At 42.4% G+C, this 16,429-nt stretch overlaps 3 protein-coding genes across 13 annotated transcripts in view; 1 reads left to right on the forward strand and 2 right to left on the reverse strand.

The window, feature by feature from the left end:
• Positions 1–581, reverse strand: part of kif1ab (kinesin family member 1Ab) — a 51,420-nt gene extending 50,839 nt beyond the window's left edge. For all 3 annotated transcript variants that reach the window (XM_053646847.1, XM_053646846.1, XM_053646848.1), the window contains exon 1: positions 493–581. The gene's annotated coding sequence lies outside the window, so the exon portion shown is untranslated. The remainder of the gene's footprint in view (positions 1–492) is intronic.
• A 3,126-nt stretch (positions 582–3,707) lies between these two features.
• agxtb (alanine--glyoxylate and serine--pyruvate aminotransferase b) lies at positions 3,708–10,020 on the forward strand. Its single transcript, XM_053647081.1, has 11 exons — positions 3,708–4,034; positions 4,145–4,337; positions 5,493–5,557; positions 5,684–5,784; positions 7,132–7,202; positions 7,321–7,405; positions 8,077–8,175; positions 8,275–8,344; positions 8,813–8,908; positions 8,984–9,112; positions 9,390–10,020. The coding sequence occupies exons 1-11, from the start codon at positions 3,759–3,761 to the stop codon at positions 9,495–9,497; spliced, it is 1,293 nt and encodes a 430-aa protein (XP_053503056.1). The 5' UTR covers positions 3,708–3,758; the 3' UTR covers positions 9,498–10,020.
• A 395-nt stretch (positions 10,021–10,415) lies between these two features.
• Positions 10,416–16,416, reverse strand: zgc:161973 (uncharacterized protein LOC556635 homolog). Of its 9 annotated transcripts, none has more exons than XM_053647076.1 (11): positions 16,406–16,416; positions 15,740–15,892; positions 14,941–15,051; positions 14,764–14,868; positions 14,398–14,628; positions 13,819–14,013; positions 13,573–13,699; positions 13,376–13,458; positions 12,819–12,964; positions 11,565–11,689; positions 10,416–10,886 (listed from the first exon to the last, which is right to left on the reverse strand). In XM_053647076.1, exons 2-11 carry the CDS (start codon positions 15,871–15,873, stop codon positions 10,635–10,637), a joined length of 1,509 nt encoding a protein of 502 aa, XP_053503051.1. In that variant the 5' UTR covers positions 15,874–15,892; positions 16,406–16,416; the 3' UTR covers positions 10,416–10,634. The 9 variants fall into 9 exon arrangements, 8 of the variants coding, with proteins under 8 accessions (XP_053503051.1, XP_053503048.1, XP_053503050.1 ...); XM_053647073.1 differs by lacking the exon at positions 16,406–16,416 and adding an exon at positions 16,353–16,403; XM_053647075.1 differs by lacking the exon at positions 16,406–16,416 and adding an exon at positions 16,359–16,401.
• Positions 16,417–16,429: the final 13 nt, after the last annotated feature.

A 16,429-nucleotide genomic window follows, 5' to 3' on the forward strand; every position in this document is an offset into this window, starting at 1 on the left:
CTGACCTCTCTCTCTGCTCGGGTTACCGAACCTGCTTCTGGACACAGTTATCGATCGTAAGTAATCCTGCAAAGAAATCCAGTGTGAGTTCATTCAGAGATATTTAATAAATAACCATCTGAATGCTCGACGGAAGTCAAGTCTGCCATCGTCAAGTGACGTGAGACCAGTTCTCTAGATTCATCTGAACGAATCAAATTAAAAATGAAAAATGTCTAGAAATCATCTCGTGATGAGGAATATTGGATATTTCTGTATGCTAATATCTATCAGAATGCTATTTATTATCATTTCTCACAAGGCTCGGGTTTTTATAGCAAACAGCGGCGTGTATTATTTGTCGTCCCGTTTGTTTTCCCCCTTTTCAGAACATCAAGGCCGAACAGAAGGCAGAACGGAACAGAACAACACCCTGTACAGCTCACTGACTGACATACCAAAAATAACCACCAACAAATCAGGCAGTTTTCCACACAAAGCTGCTCGACTTACCCAATCTCCGTGATGGCGAAAGTCCCGGGGAGCCTTCTGGCGCTGGATGTTATTCCATTGAGCCTGTCGTCTTCGTCTGCCTTGTTTTCCTCAGCCTGTGTGTGTGTGTGTGTGTGTGTGTGTGTGTGTGTTTGCAGGGTCTCAGCCTCTCCCTGGTTCAGCACATCAGCCTCCAGTCACAGCGTCACAGTGTGTGTGTGTGTGTGTGTGTGTGTGTGTGTGCGTGTGTGTCTGCAGGGGCCTGGTACTCAGTGATGTGTCAGGACTCTGGTTGGGCTCAGGAAGGAGAAGGGAGGGAGGAGGGAGGAGAGGATGGAGAGAGCAGAAGCACAAAATGGCTGTGATGATGGAGCTGTGGATGCTGAGGATGCAGTGATGACATCATCAGCGCATCACATTGCTGAGAGGGAGGCAATGGAGAAAGGCAGCGTGGCAATGGTGAAATCAGCTGCAATTTCACAGCCAGGTCTGCATTATCTCTGCTGTGTGTGTGTGTGTGTGTGTGTGTGTGTGTGTGTGTGTGTTTAAGATGCAGCCTGATATCCCAGCATGCACTGGGTGTCCTCCTCTCAATACAGCCTTTGTAAAAAGCTGCCACCTCCTGCTGTGCAGCAGCGACGACACGAATCTTTATTCAGAGCCTGTTCACAACCACATTAACGGCTCATATTAGAACACCTACACTTCCTCACGAGATTAAAGCAGATTTATGGCAAAGAATATATATATATATATATATATATATATATATATATATATATATATATATATATCGCAAGATGTTTCACAAGACATGATGCTTATCCAAATATTTGGCTTGGTCGATTCTTGCTAGCAAATTTGAACAGAACTGCAGCGTGAGTTTACATTCACTGTGTTTAGAAAAATAAATTCCTGAGGGAAGTAAATTGATCTGAGGCATGTTACTCTTATAGGATTCTTTTAAATTAATATAATAGGTGAATAATCTCATCGTAATCTAATGCAATCTAAATCTTAATCTAATTACATTACATGCAATTAGTTTTATAATAATAATAATAATAATAATAATAATAATAATAATAAATGTGTTCCATTTAAATAGCACCTTTGTAACACTCAAGGTAACCATACAAAAATAAAATAAAACAAAATTAAATTAAATTAAATGAAGACTAGTAGGACAAAGTAGAAAGGAAAATGAATAAATGTGCCTGTATTCAAGATGTATAAACTTCCTGATATATCTATTTGCAATAATAATAATAATAATAATAATAATAATGTGTTCAAGTTAAGTGCCTAGTCGCTGTACAAAATATTATAAATAAATTTTTTAATAGACAGACAGACAGACAGACAGACAGATAGATAGACAGACAGACAGATAGACAGTCAGACAGACAGACAGACAGAAACATGGATAGATAGATAGATAGATAGATAGATAGATAGATAGATAGATAGATAGATAGATAGACTTGGAGTGATGGTAATTCTGTACAACAGCGCCATCTGGTGGTCATATCCGGTATTTACAAAACAAATCACTGCATTAAACCTCACAAACGATAAAGTGGGTTAATGGGGAATAAAACAATTCCACAATATTTTCTTTAACCCCAGTAAAGTCGATCAGCTAAGACTGATGTTTGGTGTCTGAAGTTCTGAAGTTGTGAGACTAATGCAGCTAGCTTAAATCCCCCAGTTTAGCATTGTGCTTTTGTGTTTAGCATTTTTGTGTGTGTGTGAGTGTGTGTTAAATGAGAAGCGGGAGGTCGTTCTGAGTCTAATTCAAATCGCAGATTGATATTGATGCGCTAACAAATTAAAAATGTGTAAACTGTGCCAAATAGCTGTGGCGTAAGAGGAATAGAACACTCGGGGATGTGAGGTTGGAGGAAAATATGCATGGTGATGTCACGCAGTGAAGTTTTGTGATTGGTTGATCAGATTGAACGTAATCGAGCCTGTTGTTGATAGAGGAACGGCTGAAATCAAGACGACTTCCTCAAAAAAGTGTCAACATTGGAGTCGAGCCCCACCATGGTGCAAAGGCCACGCACGGACAAACAACAGCCCCGGACTTATTTACTGGCTCGTCTAATTATTGATCCTGAGTGGCCCAGGCTGAAGGTCATGTTCTAGTAACGAACACAACAAAAGATTAACGACACCAAACACGACGAAAACCAAAGGTTGCAGACATATTTATGCAGATTACTCCAGCTAAACTGAAATATGAGCTTCTGGAAAAAGGAAAGAAAAATCCTAAACAACACGTCTGTCCTGTTCTGCATATTGACGTGTCTGAGCGAAGCATTGATGGCGTTGCACGTTTATATGCTGTGTATGAATGAAAGCGTAGTGTTTGTGTGTGTGTGTGTGTGTGTGTGTGTGTGTGTGCGCACATGTCCACACCAGCCAATCCATTCCCTCCGACAGGGTCGACTCCTCTTTGCAGTCAGTAAACAAGTCAAGGGGCATGAGAAATCGATGCGAGTGTGTAATTTTCAGTACCTCTGCAAACTCAGCTCGATTTCATGTGAGGAAAAGTGCCAAAGTCTGTGCAAATGATGAAAAGGTGACTATTTATCATACTGGAGATGTACTGTGCCTTCCTCCAGAACTGCTCTAAACCCTTTATTAATGAGCTCAGCAGGAAGAGATGTGATCGCTGTCGATATGTTTAAAGCTGCTGCACGGTGTCATTTTTAAGCATTTAGACCTGTAAGAACTTTTTTTTTTCTTTTTTTAAATTCAGATATCTCAGGACAACTGTGCTTCACAATACGTCCATGCAATAAATATGGCCAGTTTCTTCATTTCAGGTTTCTGCCTACCAAATTTGCTAGTTATTTATAGCTACACCATTCATATGGCTATGAATCAGAACTTGATCATTTGACTCAGTTGAAGGTTTATTCTGAAGAATGATGTGTTATTCAGTAGAATACAGCGTATGGACTTTGTTCTCATGTTCAGGAGCGGAAGACATTAGGTAACTGTACTCTGTACTCGAGTAACCTTTTTTTGTTGGTTTGTTCTTAATTTAGTAAGATTTTGACACATTAGCTCTACTTTCACTTAAGTATAATTTCTCAGTATTTGCTCCAGCCCTGCTCATGCTTGTACGCAGGAGGTTGGAGGGGAGGACATGAGCAGTGACGCATGACTGAGAGGTCAAAGACCGTGTTCGCTTTTTAAATATTTGCTCTTCAGCTTTTTACTCCAGTCTCAGTCAGAGCAGTAACATCAGATCAGTGCTATCAGCAGGTCGCACCATGTTACCGTTGAGCTCGCTCTGCAGGGGCGTGCGCTTCTTGGCCCAGCAGCATGTGGTGGCTCTGGAGTGCTGCTCTGTGTTGTGTACGCGTGCTTCCTCATCCTCATCCTCGTGCCCATCCTCACTGCATGTGCCCCCTCCTGCCTGCATGCTGCGCCCGCTCGAGGTACCATACCGCTACCTGTTCGGACCCGGACCGTCTAACGTGTCACCCCGTGTGCTGGCCGCTGGAGGGAGACCCATCATCGGTCACATGCATCCGGAAATGTACGAGGTGAGACCTCATGCACCGTTTTATTTGACCCGTTAGTGTGGGCTGAAAAATGAACGGCTGTTTTTTTTAAACCCAGACTAATTTCACTCTCTGCTTTGCTTTCGTCGTAGATCATGAACGACATTAAGGAGGGGATCCGCTACGCCTTTCAGACTACCAACCTCATGACGCTGGCGATGAGCGGGTCGGGTCACACGGCCATGGAGTGTGCAGTGTTTAACATCGTGGAACCGGGAGAGAGCGTCCTGGTGTCCATTAACGGCGTGTGGGGAGAACGTGTGGCTGAAATCGCAGACAGAATGGGTACCACTTTAAATCAGCCTACTGATTACTGTATGCGGGGGGGGGGGGGGGGGGGTGATATATACAAAAATATCATATCACGATATTCGACATGATCATAATGCACGATATTGGGGGTTTGATAACAAAGTAGCAACAAAAAAATACCAAAACAAAAAAGAAATATGAAAACATGAGAATACTTCTGTGATCGTTTAATTATACAAAGATTTTATTCGAACAAATTTTGAACAAATACTTTCTCTGAGATTAACATACCAAATGGTACTGTTCCTCGTCACTGCAGTGGCAGACTGCTGTACCTTCAGTGTGTATCTTTATACTTTTAAAAATGTATTTATGGTACATATTTGGACCTTAAGAACCATTACACCACACACACACACACACACACCTTCCCAGGGAAAAGATACACACTAAAGGTACAAACCAGCGACAAGGAAAGGTACAGTTTAGTACACTTTATTTCAGAGTGCATAAAAGTACTGACCTGCGATGTCCTGCAATATCCATGTTTACAATATCAATAATATCATATCTCCTGTCCCTGCTACTGTAGATTTAAAACTTACATCTGGTTTTAGATTATGATTATGAAATGTATAGATTCAAACTGAGATTAGTAGATATTTAATTATATAAATATGTAGCGTATAATAATATTTATAAATGAATTATGTCAAAGACGAAATGGGGTTTCAATCCGAGAACTGTAAAAAAAAATATATATAGAGAGAGAGATGTTTTCTTTAATATATTCTATACAAGTGACTGTCTATGTTTAATCTGTAGGGTTTTTTTTTAAACACAAGGACAGTTTAGTAGCTTATAGACCTTTTATGCCTGTAAACACCTTTATAGGACCACAAGACCTAGAGTAAAGCCAAAAATAATAATTAGGCTTATTAAGAATTTGATGGTTTTCTGTAACAGGAACAACCGTGCGATACGCCGCGTACATGTTTTGAAAAGAAAAAAAAACATTCTATAAAAATTTGATAGCGTTTTAATATTCAGCTAAATAAAATATATCGTTATAAAGTGCTTTAAAGTAATAGATACTGGAATAAACTAGAATTTTTTTTTTTTTTTTAATAAAATTACAAAGAGAAACTGAGAGGAAATAATGGTGGTTTTATGCCTGGATTTGAACAGGTGCCAAAGTTCACACTCTGGTAAAATCTCCTGGTGGTTATTTCACAAATGAAGAAATCGAGAAGGTAAACAGATTCCTTCCTTTCACAGTTAAAGGGATAGTTCAGTGCTATTTAATATGAATAATAATTAATAATGAAAACCTAATGACTGTATCTGCATGTTGTTCTGATTGTGTATTACAATCACAGGAGATTTCCAAACACAAACCCGTTCTGTTCTTCCTCGCACACGGAGAATCCTCGGTTGGTCTCGCTCACCCTGTAGACGGCATCGGAGACATCTGCCGCAAGTGAGGACCTCGTACACACACACACACACACACACACACACACACACACAATACAATCACTATGGTCATAACTAGCCACGAGGACACAGATGTCCGGCCCTCGGTAGTTTCACAAGTTTGTTTTCCTTCACACTTCCTCCTGCTCTTCCAGTCGCTGATTGATTCTGGACTACTTATCACCCGCTCACTGCGCACTCCTGCACTTGTACCGGTCATGTAGTGTTAGCGGTTTAGCCACGTGATCACTGAGGTGATTTTCAACCGTGTTTGATTTTCTCAGTGAAGAATCATGTACTGTAGTGTGAAAGATCAAGGCCCTTAACCCTCTCTGCTCCAGGGGTGCTGTATCATGGCTGACCCTGCACTCTGACCTCAACTTCCTGACATGCTGGGGTATGCAAAGAAGACAATTTCACTGTGCTGTAATGTATACATGATTAATAAATACTCATCATCATCATTATCTGCTCTGATGTGCAGCAGAACCCTGGATCCAGTTAATCTTCCATCTATTTGTGTTGGAGTTTAAGCAAATAATAATGCTTCTGTAAGAAATTGTGATGTGGTGCTTCATATGCAAAAAATTTTTAAATAGTACTAAAAAAACAAATACACGCAGAGTCTAAAAATAGCTAGGTTTGTTTTGACTCTACCTCCAGTTCTCTTCGCAGAACAGACAATTCTCACTTCCTGCTCCGCCTTAAACAGCATGTTTCCCGCACATTTTCTCTTATTTCTCGTTTCGTTACTGAAACTGAAGAAAAAAAAAAAAGAAAGTCATGAAGTTACATGATAGACACGTGTTTGGTTTTTTTTTTAGGGATTTAGGGATCAGGCCGCTTCATCCTGTACCACTGATCACAACAACTTAAAGCGGTGTCATGTGAGCGGATCAGCGCGTCATGGTTTATTAAACATAGAGCATGAAGACACATTTCCACAGCGTGGACGTCACTAAAAACGTCCTGTTTACGCCTTTCATTCACACCCAGCTTATAGCGTTTATGATTTACACGCTCGCGCTCGCAGTCGCGTCCACTTTACACCTGTTTATACGTCAAAACTCTGTGTTTTCTAACCATCAGCTCTCTGTGGCCGACCCTGAATGGCATGTGGTTATCTCCGCCGTATGTGTTAATGTGACGATTAGCTTTCTATAGCAGTAGAAGGACAGGCTGGTGAGAGAACAGCTTGATTTATAGCTGCTATAATGTAAGTGAGAAGACGAATTCATTCGTTTCACAGACGTTCCACGCCATAAATGTGTGAATTGCTGTGGCGTAAGAGGAATAAAACACCGCGACGTGTTGTTACAGCATGGTGAGAGTGAACTCCGTGTGATTACAGGTACAACTGCTTGTTCTTGGTGGATTCCGTGGCGTCTCTGGGAGCTTCACCTCTTCTCATGGACAAACAGAGTAATCAGAGACTTGTGTTTATATGTACAGTATATTTACACGAATACTGATATGTGTAGAGTTTGGAGGCAGTCCTGCTCAGTGTCCAACATCTCGTGTGTCTGTTCTCTCCATGCAGAGATCGATATTCTGTACACGGGCTCACAGAAAGCTTTAAACGCCCCTCCAGGCACAGCACCGATTTCATTCAACGAAAGGGCATGGTGAGTGTGAAATATAAAACAATAAATAACATATATATTCATTTTTCTTTCTCTCTTTTTGTCTGTTTTGTCTTTGAGCCGTTGTAATGTAAAATGTAAAATCTATACTCCAAGGGACAAAGTATCAGCAATTCTCTGTGTATTGTAATGTATACGTTTTATATGTTAATAAATCTACGCTATTTTATAGTGCTGTACAAGACAGAAGCAAACGAAAAGGATAAAAATAAAACATATGAGGTTTTAAAAACCTGTTCCGTCTTTGATCCGTATATGAAATCGGGAAACAGGAAAACAAAGCAGGAACCTGGATGACAAAACGATCTTGAAATATTTATTTTGTAATAAAAATTTTTAAAAAAAATAAAAATTTAAACTGGAATGTCAGAGTAAAACTACACATTACATTCAGTGGGAAATTCTTGAAAATGTTGTGTTTGTGAATATCTCAAGTAGTTTTTTTTTTTTTTTACTGAAAAGCTTGACACACATACAGAGGACACAGAGAAACACAGCAGGAACCTGGAGCAACTTCGGCTCTGAATCTCGCTTTTTTAAAAATGAGCCATTAATGAGCTCGAACCCCGTGCACACAGAATCGTTTGAAGCTGATATGCAGGAATGTAGTGTGAGTTATGCGTGCTTTTCTTCCTTGCTTTAATCTCGTGCAGTCAGAAGATGTTCAACAGGAAGACGAAGCCCGTGTCCTACCTGCTGGACATGACTCACCTGTCCAACTACTGGGGTAATGACGGTAAACCTGCCCGAACGTGAGTGTGTTCAGAAAAAAATAATAATAAAAGCTGGAAACGTTAGCGTCGCACTTCAGGAGAGTCGGTGTGTGTGATGTCTGTAACTCTGTGCTGCAGGTATCATCACACCGGCCCTGTGTCCGGGTTCTTCACCCTGAGAGAGAGTCTCGCCATCCTCACAGAGAAGGTCAGTGTGATGTCATCACTACACACACACACGCTCTGTCAACCTGAGTGCTATCGTGAATTGGGTCAATGTGTCTTAGTGATCGTTAAGGAGGCGTGGCCTCTGTGTGTGTCAGTCTCAATGGAGGAGGCATGGCCTCTGTGTGTGTGTGTGTGTGTGGCAGTCACAATGGAGGAAGTGTGGCCTCTGTGTGTGTGTCAGTCTCAGTGAAGGAGGCGTGGCTTTAGTGTGTGTCAGTCTCCATGTAGGAGGCATGACCTCTGTGTGTCAGTCTCAGTGAAGGAGGCGTGGCCTCAGTCCTAATGTAGGAAGCAAGGCTTCTATACCGGTCAGTCCCAATGAAGGAGGCGTGGCTTCTAATTCGGATTAACTGAAGGAGGTGTGGCCTCTTTCCTTTTTTGGTGCTTCAGCTGATTCAGCATACCGTGAGTCAGTTCTGAGGATGTTCTGTTCGGTTCTTCCCTGCAGGGTCTGGAGAACTCGTGGAGACAGCACAGAGAGGTAGCAGAGTACCTGTGGAAGGGTTTAGAAGACCTCGGCCTTAAACTCTTCATCAAGGACAAGGTGAGGCGTTCGTCCATCACTCGTCAGTTTAATCTTTAATGAGACACGTCGATCACGTGATTCGTTTGTGTTCAGGATCTGAGGTTGCCGTCAGTCACCACCATCACGATCCCTGAAGGGTACGACTGGAAAGAGCTTCTAACGTACATGATGAAACACCACCAGATGGAGATGACGGGAGGCCTGGGGCCGTCCATTGGCATGGTGAGGAGAACGGCTGCATGTACTAAGTGATGTATACACCTCATCGCTAACGTAGCCGTCCTGTCTCTAGCCGTATCTTTCTGATGATAATTATCTAACGTCAGATATACTATTTAAGTTCTCTAGCAATTTGTGCCATCTTACCCTAATTAGGGGTGATGGAAGGTAACATAGGCTCCGCCCCTTTTAATGCAATGATGCCTTTAAACTGCTACTCTCTAGAGTTAAGACTAAACCAGAGTCACGTGTTAACCCCTGACATCTGTGTGTGTTCTAGGTGATGCGAGTGGGGCTGATGGGCTACAACTGCAGCACATATAATGCTGATAAAGCTCTCGCAGCCCTGGCTGATGCCCTGAAACACTGCAAAAAACACAAGGCCTAAAGACAGTCACATGACGACATCAGACTCCTCCCTCGACTACCGGACAGCTGTATAGACAGCAAACACACCACAGACGACTTACCATGTTAAGACAATGTGTAAAATGTACAGTAAACTTTAGAAGAAAAAAAAAAAGTTATCTTTTATTATTAAAATTACCAATTCAAGCACTCAGGGTCTTATAATCTCAGGTTTGTGTTCACATCTGAACCGTGGATCACATTTGTGCACGCAGGTTTGCAAAACAGTCGACACTAGGTTCACCCATTTGTTGTTTTCCTTTGGAATGAAGAAGGACAGAGGTTTTTAGAGATCATCACAGCGGTTTTTTTGCTACGTTCTCAGTCCACCACAAAGCAATAGGACAATGATTGAAATGTCTAGTGCCTGGGCTGGAGAGACCAACCCTACGTTTTTTTCCCAACATGTACGGAGCAGGCTTATTTCATTGTTATAACAGCTAGAATATGTTATAACCACAAAATCCTGATGCACTAAATACATGTCTGATTTGTCTGACGAATCTCGTGTCCGTTTCTTCTCCAAATTTGTATTTCTTTTGGCGTCATTAAATTCCCCCCCCCCCCCCCCCCTTCTCAGTAATAGTATCTGAACTTTACTTGTGCATTTGGGACTCTGAGCAGAAAGGGGCAGGGTGTAGGATCACTGGGGGCGTGTCTGTAACGTGACCGACAGGAGAGATACGATCCGCTCGCTTTAGAAACAACTATGTTTCACCATTCAAGTTCTCCAGAAATTTCTGTAATTCAGAACAGGAGCAACGACTTTCTAAAGATGACGTGGGAAATTCGCAAGGGTTACGACGACGGTCGCGTCCCCTGGGATTTTCGTATTTTATAATCCCAAGAAAGATCGTACGTCCGAAGACGGATTTTATAGCCGACAGAACGAGTCATGTGTCCACAGTCTCACTTTATTCACTTTGTAACACAAGAAAATAAATCTTCCAACCAGCTGCAAGAAAGAAAATCAACTCTGAAAAGGAACTTTATACGAGCGACGCTGATCCTAAATCAGACTTAGGCATTTAAACTACGCAACAAACAAACCAACAAATAAAAACAGTGGATTTCAATCCAGCTATAAAACAAACCTAACACGTCTACATAAATTAGGTCACGAGTCTTCTTTCTCCACGCGGATCCAGATGTGGAGGTTGATCAGGAAGTACATCTCCAGGTCCTGCATCCACACCAGGGTCATCTTCAGCTTCCCGTCGGGACCGTTGTACCACAGCACAAACTGCTCGCCGTCATAGGTTTCGCACACCACGTTGGAGCGACCGAGGACGAGAGACACGGACGAGCTGATGCACCACACCGGCCTCTGAGCCGCGTCCAGCACAGACACCGTCATCATGCAGCAGTCCTGCTCACAAAACAACAGGATGTTTAGATCACCGAGTATTAAACATAATCTGAAGAAACACACATACACACATACACACACACACACACACACACAGAGTCGTTACATTTTTTCAGATATGAAATGCATTTAAAACACAGCTTCGTTCCAAACGCTAAAACATTTCACATAATATTCCACCTATAACAACTAACTTTAAAATCTTTAAATACGACCAAAGCAGCACCTACAGTACATTAAAGCGGCAGTACATTACTTCTTTTGGCCCACACAGCTCGTCGTAAAGCTCATCCTTTGCTGTGCAAATGAATCTGATGCAAACAGAAATACGTGATACACCACAGCGCTGATGAATCCTGGATCCTGATTGGTTGGAAGGTGTTGATTCGTTCTCTAGAACAGCAGCTCTGATAGTAGTGCAGGTTTATATTAATAACGTTACCGTTCCTATAGTAACGGCGACGTGTACAGCAAATGGGCCGCATACACAACAGCAGCTTTATAAGCGAGTAGTGTGTTATTTGGAATAATCTGGAAGTCCATCGTTACAAGATGGATCACTGAAATACACAGTGTTCGGGTTGGTTCCGGTGTTTGAAATGCGAGGTACATTTATTTACGCGTTTGAACCGACTTGAACTGGAGGAATAATCTAGAGTTAATGTTACAGAGTGTTACCTTGACATCTCCGTGCAGCTCACCGGCCTTCCAGGGGAAACTGATCTTCCCCAAGATGGGTGTGTGCTTCTGAGACGTTCTGGACTTAACAGGTCGGAGTTGCACGAATTCGCTATGGAGATCATCTGACGAGGACAGAATAAAGTCGGGGTTGAAGTGAACGTTTGGGTTTTTAACGCCACGTGTCTGAAGGTGTAGTAGCAGCAGTGAGTGAAGAACCTCCAGCTTTAACGGAACCCGATAAACAAGCGGAGAAGCGTCTTCACTCTCCTGCAGCTCTGTTTAGCTCCAAAATGTGGGCTGGGGTTTGATTTGTAGTTAGGAAAGTAAAATCACAATGACTCTATAGGGGTTTTTTCCCCCACTTTAAAGTCTTACACAGTTAGTTTGGTTAATCTGGTCTTCATTTACGTGAGAATCACTATAATAAACTTAGCACCTGCAAAGAGCGTTCGCTGAAATCAAAATATTGATCAAAATAAATTGCCAAGACCTCCACATTGGAAGGAAGTTAGAAATGTACAGCTGAGGGCAAAAGTTAGTGTCTCCATAGTTTCTGAATGAAAAATAGGAAGACAAAAAAACAAAAAAACACAAACAAAAAAAAAAACAAAAAACTTTATTTCCAATGTAGCAACGAAAAAACTAAGACATTAAAATGAAAGGTGGGCATGGCCTGAAACAAGACAACAACTCAAAATCTACAATTTAAAAAATAAATAAATAAATAAACATGAGACTCTCAACTGATTAAAAAGATGGGTTTTTTCATTATTAATATCCATTTCAGCACAGTAAAATGTCTTGTTGTCAATTACATTTCTTTGCCTTCTTTATTGAGTCCCAGGGTGCGCAAACGTTTGCACTTGACTGTAAAGTCAGAATTAACGGAATTATACGCAAATCGATCACACGGTTCCTTATTATTCACTACTCGTAACCTCAAAAGTGCAGTATATTGTTCTGCTACAGTAGCTATCATGTCGGCTAACGCATGTGCTTTGTCTGCGCTGCCAAAGAAACGAGGAGATAAATGACTTGCTGAATCTCCAAGCCGAATCTCATAATTATCATAATTGCACAAATTATCTCCAAAACAAATATCAGAAAGTGTGAAAGTAATTCCAACCTACGTAATGACTTTGTGTGCGCGTGTGTTAGAAATGGATATGCTAATGCATTTGTAACTAAATAGCTCACGCCCCTGGCTGTGTTTAGCCTATAATTAGCATGAGCAGTGTGTAGAGATGTTACCTCTGGTACAGAGCACCGGCGAGTAACGGCACTGCATGATGCGTCTCACTGAGTTGTGAAGCTGCATGAGCACTGTGTAACCAGGAACACTGATACCCGGGAGGACATCGGTCTGCAGGAGGCTGGTCTCTTCTGGCCTGTAGGGGCTGGGCGGGGGGAGATAAATCAGGAAAAATATCTGGCATAGTGAAAAAGTCTGTCACACAGTCATCGTGAAGGAGGTGTGGCCTCTGTGTCACTCAGTCATAGTGAAGGAGGTGTGGCCTCTGTGTCGGTTAGTCATAAAGGAGGCATGGCCTCTGTCAGTTAGTCCCAGGTCTAGTGAAGGAGGCGTGGCCTCTGTCAGTTAGTCCCAGGTCTAGTGAACGAGGCGTGGCCTGTGTCAGTCTAAAAGAATTGTGTGTGTCCTGTGTGCATGTCAGTCATAACGAAAGAGGCATGGCCTACATGTTTGTCAGTCCCAGGTCTAATGAAGGAGGCGTGGCCTCTGTACCAATCTCAAAAGAAGAAATACAAACACCGATTGATTAAGAGAGATAAAACAAACAGCAGCATACCAGAACAGAGACCCGAGAACACTTCTCTCCACCAGTCTGTGGAAGTGTAAGGTGGCCATGATGAAGGCGATCACCCACGTGCCCTACAGCCAAGCATAAAGACAAATACACAGATAAATACACTAAACACAGAGACATGATAAAGAGCGGAGCAGGAAGTTACACTATTTTATTGTAACTTTAAATCATGGCCGTACTCTCCATACTCCCACAGTGATCCCTTCATCAAACTGGAACAGTTTCACCAGCCTGTCCGTCCCGATATGCCTCCATTTGTCAACCCGTCTCACCAGCGTTTTACAGATCAGAGAGCGCCACCGCGGCCTGGACCAGACACAAACACATCTTCACTAACTTCCAATGGCATTTAACTCTGTTTTCCCATTAGGGAAAAGCCTCCTGTAGTAGATTTATACTAGTCGTGACTAAAGGAGGTTGCTCACTTGGCTGGCGTGGTCGTGGGGGAACCCAGGACTCCGTGGAGCTGCATGCTAATGACGTTGTGAATTTTCGGAAACACGCCGTCGCTCCAGCACACGGTTACGGACGAGTCGGAGAAAAACGCCTGAGAATGCTTGGACATGCTCTGCTTCCCTCGCCTATAGATCAGCGTGATCTCCCAGACAACACGCAGACTCCTGCAGTGCACACACCACCTCTAATTCATAATAAATTACACTCGCACAATTCCTTTCTCTTTCAGAGTGAGTGTTCTTAGTGTCATAGATTCAACCATTCAGTTTTCAGATGTTCAGTCACTCAAGTTTGCAAATTTCACTGCAGAGACCCCCTCAAATAAACACCTCGTATAAACACAGGAATAACAGTCAGAGAAACGTGAAGGACAAGTTACATGTCAACGCACTGACGAACTTAAACATATCGGCTCGAGTGAGGAGAAGAATTAAGCCTGGAAATACACTCAAAACACACTATAAAACGCCATTTGTGGTCAATATTAAATATATACATATGACTTGTTAATAATATTACCCCTTTAACGTCAGAGAAACATGTCTGACCTGAGGACCTGCTCGGTTTGCTGCGGCATGCCCGTGCTCAGGTTCACGTGTCTCAGCTCCTTCTTCCACACCGCGTCCTTATGGCAGCCCATTTTTCTGAACAGCAGCCTCTTCCACACCGCCGCCGGGACGTCCTGCATGTCGGCGCTCACAGAGTCCGGCGTCTCGCACAACCTCGGCCTCCACTTCCTCCTGCCCATCTCATAGGAGTATAACTCGTACCACATCATGCTGCGGGACACACACCACAGGGTTTAAAACGTCACGCTTTCTTTCCAGCCTCCATCAAGCTGATCTCCACGTGAACCCAATATCTCAAGAAAGAAACGCAAATTTAGCGCTGACGTTGAAAAAAACATCACTGACTTGTCATCCGCCAGATCTCGAAACTGTCGGTTAACAAAGCCGACGCAGAAAAGAGACGCCGCGTCCAAATAGGAGAAAATCTTCAGGATGATCTCAGGTGGCAAGCTGGTGAGAAATTATATGTTAGAGTCCACAAGCACGGAAATGATTCAGGCCTGCCATCTCAGAGACGTTTACCTTTTAAAGTAATTTTCCCCGCAGAGGGAGGAAGGAAGGGGCTGGGACCAGGACTGGGCAGGGCAACATACTACTTGAGGGGGTGGTGGAGGTGGCTTGGTGCTATCATCCCTACATATGTTTAAAAAAAAAAGAGGGAAATCATCAAATGTCAGGGAAAATGTCCCTCAATCACCAATACCCCAAAACCAATTATACCACTGCCACAAATACCCCCAAAGTCAAATGTCCCACAACCACAAATACCCAAAGCCAAATATACCACTACCACAAACACCTCCAAAGACAAATATCCCACAACCAGATACCCCCAAAGTCAAAAGTCCCACAACCACAAATACCCCACCCCAAAGCCAAATGTGCCTCAATTGCCAAAACCCCACCCAAAAACCAAATATCCCACAACCACAAATACCTCAAAGCTAAAATATCCCCCAACCACGAATACCCTCCCATAGAAAAATGCCACCTTTTTTTTACTTCCTCTCTTCACATTGCTAAAAGGACAGCTTCTTAAAAGAAAAAAACTTAAGCATAACCTAGACCATCTGAGTAAGTCTATATTTTATATGCTGTATCTACAACTTCTAAATTAAACCAGGTGGTGTGTGACAGGTTTATAACTTTCTACAGTCTTAGAAAATAAACTCCTCAAGGGTTTGATGGTTTACATATCGGGGGTTGTAGCAGAAAAGGGACAAACCCTAAAGCAATTTTAGGGCGCTAATGTAAGATGACACCTTTGTTCTAAGAGTGAAGGCCTGATTAAGCAGGCCAGGGGAGGCCATTTTGGAGCTACCTCCTGCTGCTGCGGCCATCACGTGCAGGTTTTTCCTTTTGGTTTCTTCCTGAGTTTCCTCCGTGTCTACCTGGCTGAATCCTCTCCAACCCCTGCCTCAGACTCAGCAAGAACTGACCACGTCCAGTGGCCATTCAGGAACACACCTGAGCTCTAAAACGCGTTTTATAAAACACAAGAGAAATAAGAACCATGCATATTTGCTCAATTTCCTCTGAATAAGTGATTAGGACTTGTCCATGTGCTCGTTAATGGGGTTTTATTTAGCTATCACGTAAGAAAACCCGTTATAAAAATAACAAAAAACCACATTAACATGTTAGCTAAACATATTTTAAGCAATCATCAACTATTTTGCACGACGAATTCGCTCTTTATAATGTAAAATAAATAATTAACTGTCAACAAGTAACACTTCCTGGTCTCCCCCATTTTACAGGGCAGTGGAATGGTTCGTTTCCATAGAAACATGTGACCGATAAACGACACACGAAAGTGGACTAGTTTAAATCATAATGTTGCTAGTTTGCTGTTTGATTTCATTTGAATGCGACACAAATGAACGATATTTTTAATATCTAGATTATATTAGTATAGTTTGGGGTTTTTTTACGGTTACAAATATTCGTGTATTTCCCAAATAATTGCGCTGAATACATCTCCCACAGTTCAATGCGCCAAAGTGGGCGT

Source organism: Ictalurus furcatus, chromosome 17 (genome assembly GCF_023375685.1).
Source record: "Ictalurus furcatus strain D&B chromosome 17, Billie_1.0, whole genome shotgun sequence".
Classification (NCBI taxonomy): Eukaryota; Metazoa; Chordata; class Actinopteri; order Siluriformes; family Ictaluridae; genus Ictalurus; species Ictalurus furcatus.

What these genes read in the sequence shown, in the direction of transcription:
- zgc:161973 (XM_053647076.1), bottom strand. Translation starts at nt 15,873, where the DNA reads ATGGCCACTGGACGTGGTCAGTTCTTGCTGAGTCTGAGGCAGGGGTTG. An exon ending in GCCGGTGCTCTGTACCAGAG is followed by an intron (nt 11,690 to 12,818) that starts GTAACATCTCTA and finishes TGTCCTCGTCAG; the next exon opens with ATGATCTCCATAGCGAATTC. An exon ending in AGCTGCACGGAGATGTCAAG is followed by an intron (nt 10,887 to 11,564) that starts GTAACACTCTGT and finishes TTTTGTGAGCAG; the next exon opens with GACTGCTGCATGATGACGGT.
- agxtb (XM_053647081.1), top strand. Translation starts at nt 3,759, where the DNA reads ATGTTACCGTTGAGCTCGCTCTGCAGGGGCGTGCGCTTCTTGGCCCAG. An exon ending in TCGCCATCCTCACAGAGAAG is followed by an intron (nt 8,345 to 8,812) that starts GTCAGTGTGATG and finishes TCTTCCCTGCAG; the next exon opens with GGTCTGGAGAACTCGTGGAG. An exon ending in TGGGGCCGTCCATTGGCATG is followed by an intron (nt 9,113 to 9,389) that starts GTGAGGAGAACG and finishes TGTGTGTTCTAG; the next exon opens with GTGATGCGAGTGGGGCTGAT.